Consider the following 19,949-nt stretch of genomic DNA (forward strand, 5'->3'; position numbering starts at 1 on the left):
AAAAAAAAATCCTAAATGAAAATGGGAGGAATGCTATTATAAATTAAGACGCGGTTAGATCGTGAGCCGCATTGCTTACCTATGGATATGGTCCAAACTGCAGCAATTTTCATAATAGCCTTGGTGCGGGAATTGAAGCGGCTGTGCTCAATGGGATTGCGTATTGCTACATACCGATCAAGAGAGATGGCACAGAGATGCATTATAGATGCAGTTGAAAAGAGCACATCTAGGGAAATCCATATAGGGCACAACTGTTTAGGCAAAGGCCAAGCATAATCTGAAACATAGAGAGAAAAGAAATGAAAGGAATAAAAGAAAAGGAAATAATCTGGGAAGCGAGGCCATCATTTTGGAGAAAAACAGAGGATATTTTAACTCTGCGGCCAGTGATGCCCAAGGGGCTCCGTGAGCTCCCGCACCTCTGCTTGCYGTGACGGGCTTTACACCAGCAGCTAAAGGAGCAATTTGGCARTGCTTCAGGTGGGCATTCAAGCTCCACTTCTTCCACCTTTCCCCCAAAGCATTCACCGAATTAAACATCACATTCAGTTATAATTGTATAATCACATTCTTTTGATGGATTGCCTGGCGCTGCCTGGCATCAACTTGACTCGGATCCGCTCTAAAGCAATACATGTAGGGCCCTTCAGAGAAGAACGGCTGCAGACTTTTCCAAAGAGAGCTACATTGCATTTGGATTTCTTCATTTCACCTTAAACATCCTTAATATACATGGCACCAAGTGGCATGCCTTAACACCTGCAGTGCTGCCTCCTCATGGAGCTGCTGGGAGTGCCCTGCTCCAGGTTGGAAGTYCTTCAGCAGCCCCTTTTGCACCACGGAGCATCACTTATGGTTGGACTCGATAATCTTGAAGGTCTTTTCCAACCATAATGATTGTATTGACCCAAGTCAGCCACCAGCAAGAGAGGGAACCAGACAGATAGAGCTGATGGCAGTTTGGGCTTCTGCATTTACCAACCCTTTCCTCAGTGCTGAAGCACAGCGTGAGAATAAAAGTGGCCCAGAAAGATGCTCCAGAGGTGCCTGCGTTTAAATTAAAGTGCAGAGAAAACGTGTTTTTCAAATGAGACCCCTACGCACTAGTGCCAGCATGGATTGCACGGGATCAGGAACACGTACTGCCAAGCTCTGCACTTCTTATTCCTCCCCACAAACCAGAGCCATCTGCAGCAGCCCTGAGCAGGGCAGATTTTGCACCTGGCTCAGGAGCTACTCCTGTATCTTCATTCAGAAAGTCAAGGTCTAAACCAGCTGTGATTACCCTGAGGACCCCAATCATTGCCCTGCAGAGGCGGCGCCACGCTGGGAAGGAGGCAACTCTGACGTCCTAATCCCTACGGGAAAGGGGGAAGCGTTAGTCTTGGAAAACGTACAGGACTCGGATCCCAGCAAGGCTTGGCCTAGTCTCCAGGGAGCAGCAGCAAGGCTCTCCTCCAAGGGTCCTTTACTCATGGTAAAGCCCCTGGCATTGGCCACTAGCCCTAATTAATTAATTAATTCAGCCCTAATTGATTGAAACCGCAGATTCCAAGGAGTATTTTCTTGCACATAGAGAGAATAGCTGCAAACAGATCAAAGTAGCATTGCCCTGAAATTACTGCCCAGGTAAACTGTTAGGATGTGCTTAAAATAAAAACACGATATGAAAGCGCTCCTAGTGGCTCATCCTTTTAGTCCATCCTGTCCTAAGTCAGACATTTCAAGAGGAAAAGGCAGTTGTATGAGGTGCAATTTTACTTTTTCCAGTAGTTTCCTAAATGATCTGCGCTAATAAAATGCCACTGTCGAAATGTGCAGGATGGCAGCACACAGCACTTGGCTATAGCTTGATACAAAGGCCATAACATACATCCTGTCTCAAAAGGCAATTTCTTTTAAGTAAAAATGGTGCATTTGGAAAACACCTACACAGCCTTGGAAAACAGTAATTTGGGCAAAAAGAAAAAAAAGTGATTCTAATTTCTGCGTCATATAAATGCACAACCACAGGAGTGTGCCTTGTGACCGTGCCAAGAGGCAAATAAAGATTAAAATAAAAAGCTCTGCTAACAATGCTATACATTTAAAACAATCTTAAACTCAGTCCTATCTTTAGTGCACTAGCTGGCAAACCCTATAGGACAGTACTGATGTTAATTAAATGAATCTCGCTGGTCGAACCCTAAGGAGGTATTTGTTTTCCCTGTGTATAATTGAGTTGCAGGGGGTGTTTTTGCCTCAGGACATTTGGTGGGTGCTGCAAGTTTATATTGGACAAAACCATGGAGAAAAATGAAAATTCAAAGAGAAAAATGCCCACCCTGAGGATTAAAGTGCAGAAATACCTTCTCTTGGGTTTTGGGCAGCTCTCCCTGCTACAGGCTCTGCCAAGTCTCACCTCACCATCTTTCTGGAACTGATTTGCTATCAGGTGACACTTGCCTTAAATTTCTGAGCTTTGCACTGACGGGACAGCAACAATGAAATTTAATTACTTTTGCTAGAGATTTTATTGCACGTAGAAACAGGGCAGTTTACCAGCAGTGTTATGGGCAATGTGCTGCACGGTGCTACCCGTCCCTGCTGCAGGAGGGGGATCTCACGGCAAAATTAAATGCATGGAACTGCTCCAGATTTTAAGAGAATGGAAGAAAGAAAGGATGGAAGGATGGAAGGATGGAAGAAAGGAAGGATGGAAGGATGGAAGAAAGGAAGGATGGAAGAAAGGAATCTTAAAAGCTGCAGCTGAAAGCAATTTATGGAACTACAAAACAGACCCAAACTGACTGCAACTCCCTTGCAGACGCCAGAGCCACCAGTTAAACCTCATGCCTTGCTCTGTGACAGATCTGCTATCACACCCAGGGACAAGATGCCTGCTTACACCATCATAAAACATTGGGTATCTATTCACACACACATATATATATAAAACTCAGAATTAACAGGTGTAAAACAAGAATGACAGATCTTCTTCTAGAACAGCCTCACTTATTGCTGGCTTGGCCCAGGAACTGAAATATATGTAATATTTATCCTGCCTTTTCCTAAATAACACTTTGGGCTCTGATACTTCCTGCAGTTACAGTCTCAAAATAATCGAACTAGAAATGGAAGGAAATCTTTATTTGGACTGAATCCAGGTCCCGGTGTTAAGCCTGGCCTCCCAGACCTATCCTGGCAGCTYTATCCATCTGCACCACAGGTCTAACCAGACTTTCCAGGATTCGCTTTAAAGATTCGTAGCTGTTTGCAGAAACAGAAAGCAATTCCCTATAGTTTTAACACCACTGCGTTGCATTATTCCTAAGGGAATGCAAGAATTTAAAGGATCTTCTTGCCACTTTCTTATCTCAGAACCCAACTATTTCCCAGGGATTGCCGGTCCCAGCCCCAGCGCAGCTCCTCRTGGTGACACTGAGCCCAGCATCAGCTGCTCCCCAGGGCAGCACTGCCAATATTTGCAATTTCATCATCACTACAGTTAAATGTTATGTTTTTTCTTAAATATTAAATGCCCACAGGCTTACACGAGACCTTGAGTTTATGCCTAGAGTATTGAGGTTGTGTTTTTCTACAGAGAAAAAAAAAAAAGCAATATGCTGAAGCTATAAGGATAGTGTAAATATAACTTAATCCACCATTGAGAAACCTTCCCAACTGGCAGGAGAGAGGAAAAAAAAAGTGGTTGCAAAGACAGGTCCCTCCAAAAGCAGCTAGAATCACAGGAAAAAGGAAATCATGTGTCCTAGGCATGGAGAACACAAAGCATGGGCTTTGTGGTTGCACGTGATGATCTGGAAAGTCTTTTTGAACCATAACGAATCTATAATTCAATGATTCTACAGCCATTTCCCTGCTATGGGAACCACTCCCACAGGGGATACTGTGCCTTGGTCTTTGCTCACCAGCTCTAGCTGCTAATTGATGCCACCATRTTTTATAGCAAATTAAACAATAGACTGTTGGAAGAATTTTAGACAACAGTGTTGGGTTTTGCCTTCCATCCAGGCAGGCACTGACTTGCAGTGTGGACAGGACTCGTGAGGAAGGAGCAAATTTAAACCCAGAATAAATGTAATTATGTGATCTACAGAAAACTTGCTTGCCCATCATTTAAGTAGTTTTCAAAAGGTAAGGAACCAACTTCATTGCAAACTATGCTTAAAATGTCCTTGCTAATAAAAGGGGATGTTTAAGAAGAAAACACATGGAACAGCTTTACCTTCCCCAAGGCAGCATCTCTTCTCTCAGGGAAATACCTATTTTGGGTATGACCTGTCATTCCTCGAATCCGTATGTTGCCTTAATCTTTCCATCTACCAGTGGAAATGAGAATTATGTTTGGAAAAAAAAAAAATCAGAGGAAAAATCTGTCGGTTCAATAGCATTCTTTGTTGCAACTTCAATATCTGCAGCTTTATCTGGAAATTGCGTGTAGAGCGATAAGGGCAATGGGATGATTAATTAAATCAGTATTGCCAATATGAAGGCTATTTGCACGCACTGATCACTTTGCACAAATCTGAGATAAAGGGTATTGGTGACACCTTGTCTAAACAAAGCTGTAATCTCATACAATATTAATCTTGGGAGAAATTCTCGCCACTGATGCTCTAGACRTCAGGACAGCAGCCCTTGCTCCAACTTCCCGCGACCCGGTTATGAATCATCCTTCACACATTATTTAAACAAGTAATAAAGCAATAATTCAAACAACATTACATTGGAAAACAAGCCGAAAAGCAGAGATTAATACCATTTAAGTGCAATAATACAAATATTTTCTAAAAAGCTGTTATATAACAAAGTGCACAAAACATATGAAAAGAGGAGGTGTTTTTGCCTACTTTTGATGAAATTGAAAGTGATCCATCATCACAAGACATATCTGCCAAAACACGCAGCTCGCTTGAGGAAACAAAAATTGAGATCTGCAAACGATCTGGTGTTATTCGCGGAGCAGGGCTGGCTGCTCGGCTGTTACTTTGCTCGGAGCAAAGAGACCAGACAAAGTTCAGACCATGGCTCTATGCCACAAGCCCGAACTGCTCTAGGGCCTAGTGAGAGCACCCAAAATCACACGAAAGATTTATTTTTTTGAGGTCCTTAGGTTGTTTTCAGCATAACTCAGCAGYGATGGAGATGTCAGGGACACCTCGGCAGCTCCTTGGAGCCCACCTGGGATTTATCCATGGTCTCAGCTTGCTCCTGCTTCCTGCTGAGCCAAGAAAAGGGACCTGGATCCAGAAAAAAATGCCTCATTGCAGAAGGAGGCATCGTATGGATTTGCTTTATCTGATGCAAACTGCTCCACGTTCGGAGAGCTGTCATCTTTAAYGAGCCAATATTTTTACTAAATATTCCAGAAAGCAGAGCAATTATACAAGAAGAGACATATCACTCTTCTCAACGAAGGCATTTATGCAAACTTCTGCAAATCACAGAGGCATTCGTTTAACAGATGAGGATGTTTGGGGGAGATGTACTGGACTGGCATACCTGCTCGCCTGGTCACTACTATTTTTTAAGTTTTCCTTTCCTCAATGCTGACTTTTTTAATGGGGAAGAAAAGAATGTAATCTCAGGAAACGGAGCATGACACGAACTGTTGCTTTGGTCCCGGCTCAGCGCAGGACTAGGCTTACAGCACTCAAGCACCAATGGAATGGGAAACCCATAGGTAAGGACTTAGATGAATTTATGGATATCTAAACAGCTCGGTGAGTGGTTTTCCTCCCTACTGTGCATCACCCTCTCCTCAATACTGAGCAAGCTGCTGGCTTTCTAGCAGCTTAAAGCCACCACGTGTTGACCTGCAACCTGCTCCAAGAGTAAGGGAATGCAACGAAGCATCGCAACGGAGCATCGCTGTCCACCACTGAAACAGCAGCGGGATGGGAATCATCTGATATGTAAGCCAATATCTAATTAATTAATTAGATTTAATGCAGGAACAAGTGTTTATCCTTGACTCTGGCCACACAGGAAGGTCTCCTTGACAGCTAGGACACCTGCTGCTGAAGTCGTGTGGACTCCAGGRGAGCCCCTGGTGGGATCTGCTCCACTTCTCCCACCATGAGGAAGCACAACTCTTGAACACCRAGAGTTCAATCCAACCTCTCTGCAGGAGAGCTCTGGACAGAATTCCATACTGGAGCCGTCCCTGCATCACACCTTCTYGCAGGGAAGGAGGATTTGACTCTTCTGCCAGGGCCGATCTGCCATGATTTCAATTCCACCATTTAGTCCAAGCAAACCAATCGGCACTTGACATGACAGTCCATGCCATAAAACCATGAGATAATGCACTCTGTACACAACTTGCTATGAATCAAAACTGCTCCCTACTAACAGATTCTTCTATAAAACACCAAGTTGGAATAAGAATTAAGCTTAGGAAGGGGGTGTTTTCATACAGCAGCRTTCACATCCGCCGAAACGTTGAGTTGTTGTCAAGCTGTTGCACAAGGACACATCAGAGTCTCGTCAACACAGGCATCTTTGCAGCTCCAAAGATCTGCAAGCACCTCAGACGACACCAACACACGTAACTCCACGTTCACGCTCTAACACCTAGTGATGCAGGTGACATTTCTCTGCCAAAAAAGAAAGCAAACAGGGAGCAATATCAATTCTGGCAGAGTTGATGCTCCTCTCCGGGAAATGACGTGGATATGCAGGGATGAATCATGAGAAATCCTGTCCTWAGGTGCCAACAAGGAAGCAGGAAGAGGTGATCCTTCTTCACATAACTCCTCTTCAATGTGCAGAATATTTCCCAAAGGGTTAAGAGCAAAGGGGAAGTGAAACTCAGTATTTACCCACCCTTTGGGTACAGCTGTRTATGGTATTTAGATAAGGTAACCTGTTCATTTTGATAGACTTGTTTTTGCTTTGTAATTGGTTGCAACATTATTTTACTATCATGGTATCAACTATTAATACAATATAATGTTGCATTTGATTACAAATCAAAACTAGTGATAGCTATGATAATAAAATAACGTGTTAACATAATAACATAGCAAAGCACAGTAAAACAGGTCCTGCTATAGATGTAACAAATGTAAATGAGTAATATGGGCATCCTTGTAGAACTAGTTACTCCCAAGGCACAGCAGGTACTTATCTCAATATAGTCTAGAAAATGTTTGGAAAAATCATTATGTAAAGTCAATAAAGAAGGATATAAAAGATACATTTCAAGGGCTTGCTCCTGGAGGTTGTTTTTCCTGTGTTTATGGTTGTCAACAGCAACTTGTCATGTTACATCACGCCAAGAGCCTTGTTCTGCTGTTGTATGTCTCGAATGGAGATGACTAGCTGGATTTTAATAATGAACACACAACTTTTGGCTTTTGATATGTAAAAGCACAGCTGATTGCTGTGGTCATTTCAGACCAACAAATGCAAAGTTCAACCTAGCAAATCCAAGATTCAAACATCAGAGTGAGAAGTTACCACTCAGAACCAATGCAAGGAAACTGCTTTTATGAAAACTCTGCCTCCACTGAAAATCGCTATCAGTCTTCACGGGTGTCAGACACACGTTTACAGCCTCCTGCATCCCAGTGGGTGCTGAGTAGGTGCGCTAAAAGCCTGTCATACAATTTCCATATGCCAACAAGACCATGACCTTTTCCTACAACTGCTGCCATTCCCTTGATTTTGGACGAAAAGAGACTTTCATAAAAACAAACACACCATCCCAACCTAAAATAAACACATCGCCCTCCCCCTCCAAAAAAAAAAAAAATATATATATATATATATATATTCACACATCAAAAGATAGAAATGGATTGGTCAGGGGAAGAGCTGGCCTGTCCTGATATCTCCTGCACAGCTGGAGAAGAGAGTTTGCTGCCAACATGTCAATGGGGACAGAAATCAAAGAGATGAGGAGAAGTAACAGAGAATCAACAAAATTAGAACTGCTCTGCCTCACTCATACATTCTCATACCCAAGAACTGATGCAGAAACAAGGCGTTTCATGTCCGTGGATTACTGCTTCAACTTTGTAGTCCTGAACCTCTTTCATCTAGGAACTGAGCTGCTGTCCCAGAGGAGAGATCCTTCACTAAAGCCACTGCAGATACTGCGCTTAGCAGAGCTCCTGGAAGATCAGCAAAGGTTTCCAGGGACATGAGCACATACTCAAAAGCTAATGCACGAACCCAGAATGTTGACGCAGCACATGTTGGAAATCCTGGTGTCACCTCTGAGCCACGCTCAGCCACAGRTTCCCCTCATCTCATTAGTGTTTTTAATGCCAATTCTGGCAAGAACGCCACTGACGACCCACTGTGGAGTTGTCTGTTGGGAGCAGGGCTGCTTTACACCAAGGCGGTGGCGGGTAAATTGGTGCAAGGCAGAGAAACCAGCACGTGGCCCCGCTTCCATCAATGCAATTTCCACTTAATTCGTGTGCAAGCTCAGGGAATCAACGCCAGGCAGGTGCCAAGCAAACGCAGCGATGGAAGTGCAGGCTGCTGCCGTCGGCAGGTCCTCGCGGGGACACGTGGGCTTCTTTCAAAGACCGATCAGGCAACCGCAGAGCCCGAATTCCAAGGGATATGTTACAGGAATTGTGGAGAGATGCTTACATGATAATTGGCTGAGTGGAATTTAATGATATCARTTCAGCAGGCAGATGTGAAAGGAAGTAGAAGAAAAAGATTTGAATTAACTGACCTAATCCTGAAAACGTTCACAGCTGAAGGTACTATATAAGCTAGTTTATTTGCCTTATATGTGAGTGCTTTTTGGAAATTTCACCTTTTCTCTTTATTCCTTTCCATCATTTGCTTATGTATGGGCTGGCTTGCATAACGGCAGTGATTTTATCTTGCTTTCGAGCTCAAAAGCTGCGTTGGCCCATGGCAGGTTACAGGATCCTCTCCAAAAGCTACGGGAATCTGTTCCCCAGGGTCTTGGCCTGTTGCCATCACGCAGGTGGGACCATTAGGCAAGCGAAGATGATACCCTGGTATCAGTCACATGGAAAACCTCAGGAAGAGCTTACGAGGAAAAGAAACTGTGCTCATTTGCACAAAATTCTTCCCCATAAGCAATAAATATAAGAGGCTGTGCACCAATAYACTGAGGAATATCATTTTTATACAGATCACAGAAATACTGCTGACCATCTTTGGAGTCCTTCTCCCTTTCCCCTCAAGTTCTCCCATCTCTGCAGCTGCAGGCAGCCCAGGAAAAGGAGCCATATGCTAATCTTTACTACAGGCTGCAAGTAGAGCTGTTCCTGGAAATGAGAACTGCGCCTTGGCAAGTGCTGAGAARCACATGCTGCTAACCAGTTCCTCACCCCAGCTTCATTCTGCTGGGGCGAGCGTGAAGCGAGAGCTAGTGCTCAGCAGGAGCTAACGCACCCTGGGTGTTCAGTRCACAAAAAGTGTTGCTAGAATTGGCTTCAGAGCTTCCAGGAGGGGAAGTGAGAGCTTTTTTGGACAACAGAAAATAGAAATAAAAGTAAACACCTAAGATAAGGTGTTTGGGATGGGCTACTGAAATGCACTCCTGGCCCAGTTAAGGCTGGGCTGGCGCAGCCACCTCTGCATTTCCAACCCCACTCACACACTCGATGCTTCCAAATGGAGAATACGATACTTCCCACACCCCTAAACTAGCTTAAAGCAAAGTCTATGAGAAGTTTTTATGCTTTTCTCTCCAGTATTCCCCGGAATTTGTTATTCATCTCCCAGAGCAGATGCTCCTGGAGAGCGAGGCGTTGTGGTGAAGTTGGAGAGATGCTGTACGCCTCAACAGGGCCTCTCCTCCAATAACCAACATCACGTTCCTCCAGGTCCCCAAGGCAATGTCGTCCTTCTCATCAGATGAGGAGGCTAAAGGAACCTCCAAGAAAGACATCGACCATCTTCCTTTTACTAATTATTTCTGTGATCTGCCTGGCACCTTTATAAAGCAGCAAACTTATTTCTGGAGCAGTTCATCACAGGTCTTTCAGCTTATATAAAACAATTCTGTTTTATTTACTGTCTTGCAACAACTTTTGGTTTGCTGCAGCACGTGCTAGTTGAAAAGAAATAAAAACTTAAGTCATAAAAGTTAATTACAAGGAAGCAATGCATTTATAGAGCTAGTACCGCAGCTAACAGGCTACTGTCATAAAAAGTAAACAAAGATTCATGCACTTTAAAGCACATTTAGTTTCACTGCTGTAGAAGCAAATTGTGCATGAGAATTCCACACTGACAGCACTAAAACTGTCTGTATATTGGCTGCATTTAAACCTCAATCAGTGCTCACGTAAACAGAACAGTAACTACACGCACTCCCAGTCTGGGGAGGCTCTACTAAACTCCGTCTTTAATCCCTTCCATAATGGGGAAAACCCACAGCACAACTTCCACATGCAGCTGCTGTACAGATGTGCAAATAAATGCACAGTCCCTGATGTAACAAGGCTGAGGCTCTTTTAAAACCTTCTGCATCTCCCAACTCTCTTTTTTTTTTTTTTTTTTGCAAAAAAAGATGAAATTAAGAATATAATTGGAGCTAATCATTGTTTGCATTAAATAGCAAGATTAAATGTGTGCTATTCAAAATCACCCTGATGAATCATCCTTGAGCACACAAGATTTCTTTCGGATGGGCAATTCCCAATCACACTGGGCAGGCAAAACTTGCCTGCTCAGCTCCATGTGAAAAACATGGAAAACAGCTCCCTGACCAGGTGCAGCATTGCTACTGCAGGCAAATCACTGAACTAAAAGGAATACGTTCAGCTGGTGTAAGTAGAACTTGCTCCACTGAAATCATGTTCTCTTTTCCTTATTTCTCCAGCTGTCAGGAACTAGGGAGAAGATTGGAGAAGGAAGGACACTGCTAGTTCTGCCTGCAGCATTTGGAGAGGGAACTTCCCTGCTGAGATGCCTGGTGGACCTTTCTAGGATGGAAGCCCATTTTTCCATGGTTWCTTCTTGCACAGGACCATTGTGTTCTGTGGTGAGACCCCAGTGTAGATGGATTTGGAGCTGGAAGGGATGTATAAAACCTGCCTCCACTTAGCACGTGCCTACCTAAGCCATCCTAACGGATGCCTGCTCCCATTACCAGCTTCTGCTCTCATTTAGGACAAGAGGCCTTAAATGGCTTAGACAAGATGGGTTTAGCTGACCTCATGTCTTCAGAAAAGACTTCTCTCTTCGATTTCATGGCCAAAGCATCTGACACATGACAGTTCAGCATCACTCCTGGCACATGGGGCTACCGGCTCCATGAACCCCAAGCAGGCAAAGGAGCTGCTGGCCTAAGAGCAAGAGGTTGGCGAGGGCACAGAAAGCACACTTCCAAATGGGAAGCATTTATTATTCTCCAGTGTTTTCTGCTTAAGCTGACATATGGACAAGATGCCTCTTGTCAATGGGAACGAACATGGGGAGGCTAATAAGAAAACACACGGAGGAAGGAGCCAGTGCTGAGTGATAGATAGTGCAAGTGAAGAAATAACAAGAAAGAGGCAGGTGGTAAAAACTAACTGGCGACAGTTCTGCATCTGTATCCGATGGCAGAAATCGGCCTTCAGAGCCCTACAAGCTCAAGCTTTGTCACCAAGCTCACGGCTGAGCTCCGAGGAGACTTGCTGCAGGAGTGGRGACCTGGCACGCGGCAAGTCCTGGTTGCTCCCCGACATCGCCCTGGCCCAAAATGCGGCAGTTTGGGAAAAAAGACTTCAGGCGAGGGCTCCTCTGTTTACCATGGAGAAACTGGCTGCACAAAGGGAATCTCAAGGGATGAAGGAGAAAGCAGGGACCTGCTGCAGGATGTTTAAGTCTCTCGGGATTTTTACAGGGTGGGAAATTCATTTTCATTCAACACTGGAAGGCATAAGCATGAGAACTTCCAAACATTTTTGCAAGAACGGAGTTATGTTAACAATAATAATAATTCTCAAGGCAAAAGTTCCCCTTTGCAGCTTGAAGCTTGGATTGGTACACACTAGCGCTTCGGTTACTGTCTAAATTCTTAATTTTTGCCCAGCAGAGCATTGTCAAGTGGGTGGAACAGGGACTCAGACTCCCACGTACAGCAAGAACACTCAAGCAGCAGTGACAGGAACCCAATCCCTCATCCAGCTTCCCCAGAAAAGCACTGTAGAAATGCACATCCCTCTACATTTTTTTGTAGTTTTGCCTATATAGCATCTTTTATCCAAAAAAGAAAAAAAAAAAAAAAAAAGGAAAGAAAAGAAGTGGGGTGCAGGATCTCTGAGGACACAAGTTGGAGGCAGGTTTGGGGTACGTTTCTCGCAAGTCACGCCAACTTCACACGCATTCCTGCCTCTCGCATCCTTCTTGCCGCCCTCGTGCTGCTTCTCCCCGCAGACGTGCCAGCCTGGTGCCCGGAACGGCTGCCCAGGCGGGATGGATGTATCCCAAGGGAGAGGGAAGAGCTTCCACGCTGCAGATTTACCGTGGGGCCCACAAAATTATTTAGGAGGCGTTTGCAATACAAGCCAAGGTTTTAGTGAATCTGAATTTTTATGGGGCTGGTTCCTATTATATTAAAAGTGACAGGCTTTCTAAATCTGTCCCTGAAGCCACAACCATCGCAGGAAAAACAGCTCCGTTACTGATAAAGGACATTACCGCCTGCCCAAAGAAGTGATGGCAGGTCAAACACTGGACACCCGGCTATAATTTTATCCCCTAAAAGAAAGATCCTGGAGCACGTTGCTTAGGAGCGATGCAGAACTGCTTCCCGGGGGAGCYAAATGCACTCCTTGCAGTGCCCAACTTTGGGCTGAGACAACCCACAAAGGCCCAGTCCAGCTCAAAGCGATGCTTCAACTTCATTTAAACCAAATTATCTTAACAAAGAGGCAGCAGAGCCTTTCCTGCCTCGCTTCCATGTAAATGCACCGCAGGCAGCCCCAGCGTGCAAGCAGGGGACCCCAAACCAGCACCCTGTCTGGAGCAATGCAWGCCAAAAGATTGAAAGAAAAATTTCTACTTTCTTCCCTTCCAAGACCAAAATCCCAGCCTCTCTGCTGCTACATAGCACTGCAGTTATTYTACCCAAAACAAAACCAAGTTTAAGACCCTTCTCCCTCTACCAAACAGCCTCCTGAGCATATTTGCTCACTCACTTGTGTCCAYGTGAGGTCAGTCCCATTTATTCGCGGTCCATCCAATATCATCTCTGCTCTTGGAACTGCCAAATGCTTTTCAGGAGAAAATAACAACAGCAAAACACCCCAGCCAGAGCCGGGAGCTTTTTGAATTTTCATGCCCACCACCAGGCTACAAAATATCTTCCTTTTTCTTTTTTTTTTTTCTTGAAGGGGAATGAGAAATGACAGCCAGGCACATAGAAAGAAGAAAGCATCCATGGAAATGTTATATACAGTATTTATCCCTCTGGAGAATACTGCCCTAGAGTCCTTGATGAGAATGTCCTAAGGATGGGGTGGCTTCTTAGATGACCGAGTGGAAAGGCAGAAAAAAAAATTTAGATTAAAAAATGTCCAATTGAATGGATACAGCCTGTACTGGTGCCACTCGGCAAATATCAAATTTGATTTCTCATCGCTCATAACAAACGAATGCAAAAAAAAAACCTCGGGGAGATTTTCAGACAAGACATCAATAAAAGACATGTCAAAATAATAAGAAAGAATAACAAAAGATGAGAATAAGTTAAATTCCTGTGACAATTTATAAAAACAATTCTGCATTAATAAAAGCRGCAGGAAGATGAATATGAAGCACCRTCAAGCACTACGGCCTTATTTCAAAGTGCTTTTCACTACTCAAATGACGACACTTGCTGCAGTAACCACGATCAACTCCAGCCTTTGTTGTGCTAAATCCCATATTAGAAATGTAACCGAAAATAATAATAATAAAAAAGCATAAAAAGGGAAAAATAGTATAAATAATCTCAGACGAGATCAGAAATAAGGAAAAAAACCTGACGCAGGTGGAGCAGTTTTTGGGAAAGCAAATGGAAAGTGGAATATCCAGCAAAGGAATATTTGGCTGCCTCAAAATATTTTGCAACCAAGGACCAGGAGGATACAGTCTAGAGGCTGGTTAGATTTTTTTTTTTTTTAAATTCTAATCATGATTTAAATTTTGGGCAGCAAAAGAGAAGCTCTGACAGCAGCTCAGGGCGCCTCGTGCTGAGCTTCCTTCCCAACAGCCACAGACGTGTGGTAGCTCCATCCCCTTGGTCACATTAGCTGAAGAGGCAGTTTTTTAATAAGGATACCCAAACACCCAAAAGCAAGTTTAATATGTATTTTAATTCTCTGCAAAAAGGACAGAACCGTCAGGAAGTATATTTTAAGTTTTCAAAGAATTAATTTAATTAATTTGGAACTTTTTGTTCAACAGCTTTGCAAGGCACGGGTTCTCTCACCCCTCCTGCTAAAACCTTTGCAGGGAGATACCCATATCGTGAAAACCTTGCAAAAATTGCAGCGACCCAATGGCCCGATTCAGTTCTGCTCAGCTCAGGAAGAGGACACGAGCCTCCCTSTACAAAATATACTGAAAAAAATTATGTGCCCTGAGGCACATAAATGAGAGATTTATATATCTCAGACATAGGGACATGTATATCTGTATGGACATGGCCAGAAACAGGCTTTAAGCACGAATTGTGCCCATAAAATAAAAGACAATCTCAACAGTCGGATACATTGCACCAGGTAAGGTCTAGCTAAAAAAGAAACCCCAGTGGTTTGCAAGAAGTGGGAGGCCATTAATTAACCCAATTAGCACAATTAACCTACCTACACCGAAATGCACCGAGCAAGGTGCTCAATGAAACGCTGCTATAGGAAACATCCCATCATTTAGAAATCCATCCTTCTCTCTGGCCAACATAGGTCCAGAACAAGCAAGCACCATTTACGTCTGTATACGCTCCCAGTGTATATATGCTTAGCAATAAGKGCCTGTAACACCCCCATCCGATAACACCCCCCTGCTACTTCTCCCTAAAACACCCCAAGGGGATGAGAGTCCAAAGCTCCAGAGCAGGCAGAGTGGTTGGTGCCCGGTCAATTCACACCAATATTTTTCTTTCAGATTAAACCCAGTGTTCATTTCTCACTCTCCCTGATACATGTTTATTAATTAGCAAAGTCATTTGTTTACCTTTTTTTTTTTCTTTTTTCTTAAGCATTGCATGCCGTGGAAAACATTCTCAGCTGTCAAATGCAACMCATCTATTAGTCCAAGTCATTTAAGAAAGACTCATTTATAAATATGTCAGAGCACTGACTAATTGGTGAAAAATCCAGCATGATGCATCCTGCCATCATTTCCTTTGTAATAAGGTTCTGGTACTAACTGACAACTTGATTTTTCCTCCTTTTAATTTAAAAGGGAAAAAAAAAAAGAGTCATCTTTGTGGAGGACGTCTATTCAATTTGCTGGTTATGCCTGAAGTGAAACGTTCTTCATCTGCATCATTAGATGAAAATTAAGGAAATGAATCTTCTCTGCGAGTTGAAATTTATCATTGGACCAGAAAGTGTCGATGTGGAAACTGGRAAGTAACTTAATCACATGCATATTTACTATTTTATATATGTATTTTTTAGGTTCCTTTTTGACTACCTACATGTCAAATGCTCTGTGGCAGGCATTGCAACCACACAGCACATGCTCGTCATCGTTATATAGAATGTCCATAGCTCCCAGGTTAAACCATATAGAATAGAAAAGCCTGAAATTTCACAGTCGTGTCTCCAAGCATCAACTCCCTCCCTGTGCAGTGCATGGCTGGGATCCCCATTTGTCTGCAGTGGCATTTGGCAGAAGGGTGAATATTCAGCCTGAATTTCTCTCCAGCACCAGCAGGACCAGCATCACAAGCAGAAAGCGACTCCCCAGCTGGCAGCTATTCCCATTTCTCCCAGTCTTTCCACCTTTTTTCCACACACGTTCCCAAATAAAAACTTTTTGCCAAAGATCTACTTAAAAGTAATCTGCCTGCAGAGGAGCATTTGGGTCGCTAACACTCGTGCAGCAACAGAGGAAGAAATAATTGCAATTCCTCTTCAGATCAATGATATTTACYTGCCTCTTAAATACGCAACACACTTTACACCTTTACACGGCTTTAAGTGATAGTTTTGCAGGCACAAGAGAAAATCCATTTCCATTAATGCAAAAGATTCAGAAAAGATGTATGAAGGAACATCACTTCCATAAATTCACCTCTTTAACCCAGAATTTATGCAAGCGCAGGTCAATCAAATCATTCAGGATTTATTTGCTCCCTTTCGAGCGCCCGAAAATCACAGTGAAATGCTGAAAGTAAAATACCCGTGTCGTAATATGCAGAATATTTAGAGATTAAACTATTCTGACAACCCGAAATAAAACACTTTATGCATAGGATCTCGACAGCTACTCATGTATCTAAATCACATATTGATTTAGCTCACTGTAGGCAGCTTATATAAGCTCTGGAATTATGTACACTCGCTGTCCAAGTTAATCTTTTAGGCAAGTGAAGAAGTCGCATAAATACCCATACTTTTTACCTTCTAAGACAGCAAACCAATTCCTAATCAAATCTGTAAGTAAACAGCATTATTTGGCCCCCAWGAAATATTGATATGAAAATGCTTTTCAAAAAGAAGCCGGAAAAGAGGCTTGAAATGACTCRAGGTTTCACATGAAGCGTGCCCATGGTGTCACGTGCAAAGACCTGGCGGAGGGGACATGGATGCCAGACCRCGGATGTTGGGTCCAAGCACCAAGAAGATTTCTCTGAGAAACCAGAGACACGAAGGAGATGTGTGCGACGCTGCTCTCCTCTGAAGCACTAACAGCAGCTCTGCCCAGGGCCCTTATCGGGGGCTCTATGAACTTGTCACCATGAGTGAAGCATGCTGCACGTCACCCACAGATGGGTGAGAGCCAGTGGGACAGGGTCGCAGGGAGGAACCCTCATCCCAAACACATGAAGCCCCAAGGGCTGGGAAATGGGCGCATCCTTCTTGGTTTTGACATAGGGAAACTGAGGCACAGAGAGCTGACATGACTTAAAGACATTAGGTGAGCCTAGGCAATAAGAAGGCCCATGATTTTCATTTGAGCACACAGCCTACCAGCACAACCTCCCTTCTGGATTAAGCTGATATGGATGGGAGTTTATAGGGCTGATCCAACCTTGGAGAGGGGCCCACTTGCAAGCACGCTGCTCAACTTCTCCCTCAGCTTCTCCATCCCAGCTCGTTTGGGGCCCATTCAACCCAGCTAACTCCCTGCTGTGGGTTCCCAGGGTGGTCTCAGTACTAAGACCATCACCAGACACATCTGCAGGTTATTCATGGCATGGAGAGGAGCTCCCGGGGTGCACAGCGGGATAAGCAGAGAAGCCACTTACCGTACAGGACTGCAATGAGGGACACGGGCATGACCAGGATACCCACCAGCATGTCTGCCACCGCCAAAGACATCAGGAAGAAGTTTGTGGCGTTCTGCAACTTCTTCTCCAAGGACACGGCCATAATTACCAGTATGTTGCCCCCGATGGTGAGCAGGATGATAACCAGGATCAAGAGGGCTGGCCAGTTCTTCTCCCTCACTGACATCCGAGAGACATCCCCCTTGTCGGAGGCGTTAAGAGGATCAGACGTTGGCAAACTCTGATTCAGAGTCAAATTGCTGCTTAAGGACCAAGCCATGAGACCACCATGCAAGCTAAAATCCAGCGTAACGGACACTGTCGTTAAGCTGACCAATATTCCAGCGCCACTTAGAGCGCTCATGGTCTGGGACCAGTTCTCCCAGCTCTTAACCGTGCCTCAGCGATGACCCCTTTGCCAAAGGGCAGGTCCAAGGCAGATGCCCAGCTTCACAAAACCAGAGCCAGGAAATCTTTAGACCTCCCATCGTGGACCAAACCTTCCCAAAGTCAGCGCAGAGCTCGCCTAGTTCCCTCTCGCTCCGTGGAAGGAGAGCGCCGAGCAGCAACGTCGAGGAGAAGGACACGCTGCAACCTCCGGCGGCTTTCCAGGTCCAACATCCTGAAAAGGAAAGCAAAAAGTGTATTTTTCACTGCAATCACAGCATACCCCAGACACTCCTCATCCCCATGCAAGCAGCCTCCTTAGTTTCCCCCTTCCTGCTGATTAGGACCTTCTCCTGACTGCGATGGATTTATCTTATGGGCGCAGACGATGCCTACAGTTACGAGCAGGGAGAACAGGGAGAATCGCACCAGTGTGCTCTGGCTGGCTAAAAGCTGATTATCCCTAATTAAATGTTTTGTGCAACCTGCAAAAGCAAGTCTGGAGAGCTAAATACGAGCTAAATACGTCTCAATTGATAGCCACTTCACAGATACTCCAGCTCCATGTAAAATAGTAACTGTGTGAAATTCCAGCCAAAGCAGCTAGCAGAAACCATCCCCGTGGATGGCAGGGCTGGGCTGAATTTCCCATGCTTGGAGATGAAGCCCTAAAAGACTCTCTGATATTAATGTTTAATTCTCTCCCTGTAAGAGAGTTGGGTTTTACAGTGGGAAATGCCTGGGATATAAAATCCACTATGTGCTAGGGGGTTGATTCGATGTGTTGCTGTCAACCYCGCTAAAAATGCGATGGGAAAGTGTGGAAGAGAAAAGAGGAGCATGGAAGGAGCTGAGCTCCTRCCCTTCTCCACTCTTTCCCATCCCACCACCTCCGTCCCGGGAGCACCAGGACCAGCTGCTGGGTCCCACGCGTGGGCTGCAGCCCACGTTCCCTCCAAGCAGCTTGCAGGATTTGTGCTTCTTCAGGGCTATTTCTGATTGCCATTGCTGTAGATGAACACATAAAACCAGAAGTTTTCCAGCCCTTTYCACCAGATCAGAACCAGTGTCCTAGGAAAAGGGAAAACTCTGCAGGATGCAGGAATTAAAGTACAAAAAAAGGAAAGCACTTAAGATAACCACAAGTATCACAACAAAATACATGGTGCATGGAACAAGACCAACAAGCGGAATAAAATAGTAGGCAATTTGTTTCACGCAAATCCTTCTCAATTTTCTGTATAGAAATAAAGTTGTTATATCACCACTATCTACACACACGTATACAAATATATACGTGTATATTTAAAGCAAGATTTTAGCACTGGGATACATTTTTAAGCAGACATGTGACTCAGCAATTTGCTGTTCAGGGATCAAAAGCTAAATGTAATTTATGGAATTACATTCAATTTTATGTAAAATAGGTCCGATAATAAAATGTTTAACATTCATGGAGGTTTTGGAAACTTGCTAATGGGCTTTGTGCAGAAAAACATTTCTTAAATGAGCACTGTGTACAATGAACCCAGATTTGCTTCTACATTATAGTTAATTACTCCCAAAGGATCTCTAAACCTCATATTTAGGAAGTTTTACACTATGTGCACAGAAAATAATTTTGCAGCTGCAGATGAATTGGGAAACAGTCACTGGGCCAATTATTTATCCCACTCGAATGCTCAAGATAAAAAATAATAAGAATTTTAAAAAGTCTCACCCAAAAGTTTTAAAATATTTCTACAATATTTTTGCGGAATTGAAATTTTGCTTTAAATTTGCAAATGAAACTATTTAGGGATGATGTTTGAAGTGGCCTGAAAGGTTGCTTTCTAGCTTGTATTTTGCAAACGTAAGAGCAGTAATATTTTCTTCCATGGATGACGCTACCTCAAAATAGCAATTTGAAATAATAGGTAGCATAGAGTTAAATTTCATTTGGCAGAACGTTTACGCCTCAGTTTCAGTTTTAAAAACTGTAAACTGTAGGTTATTTGGCTACTAAAGCACTGCAAAATATTGGCTGCCAGAATTATAAGTGTTACCAAAAAATCTGCCTTGAACTAAATTAACCTCAGCAGAAAAATCCTTTTACCAGYAAGGCCCAAGACAGACTCCAGAGCTCATTTTCCTGCTTCAA

At 43.8% G+C, this 19,949-nt stretch overlaps 1 protein-coding gene across 4 annotated transcripts in view; it reads right to left on the bottom strand.

The window, feature by feature from the left end:
- Window positions 1-19,949, bottom strand: part of HTR2C (5-hydroxytryptamine receptor 2C) — a 152,955-nt gene that overhangs the window by 10,072 nt on the left and 122,934 nt on the right. For 3 of the 4 annotated variants that reach the window (XM_026040943.1, XM_026040944.1, XM_026040945.1), the window contains 2 exons: window positions 17,402-18,044; window positions 80-280 (listed from right to left, as the gene is read on the bottom strand). In XM_026040943.1, coding sequence (XP_025896728.1) covers window positions 80-280; window positions 17,402-17,786 — 586 coding nt within the window. In that variant the 5' untranslated portion in view covers window positions 17,787-18,044. The remainder of the gene's footprint in view (window positions 1-79; window positions 281-17,401; window positions 18,045-19,949) is intronic. The other variant, XM_026040946.1, reaches the window with a different exon arrangement.

This window comes from Nothoprocta perdicaria, unplaced genomic scaffold (assembly GCF_003342845.1).
Source record: "Nothoprocta perdicaria isolate Ctin4 unplaced genomic scaffold, notPer1 scaffold_270, whole genome shotgun sequence".
Taxonomy (NCBI): domain Eukaryota; kingdom Metazoa; phylum Chordata; class Aves; order Tinamiformes; family Tinamidae; genus Nothoprocta; species Nothoprocta perdicaria.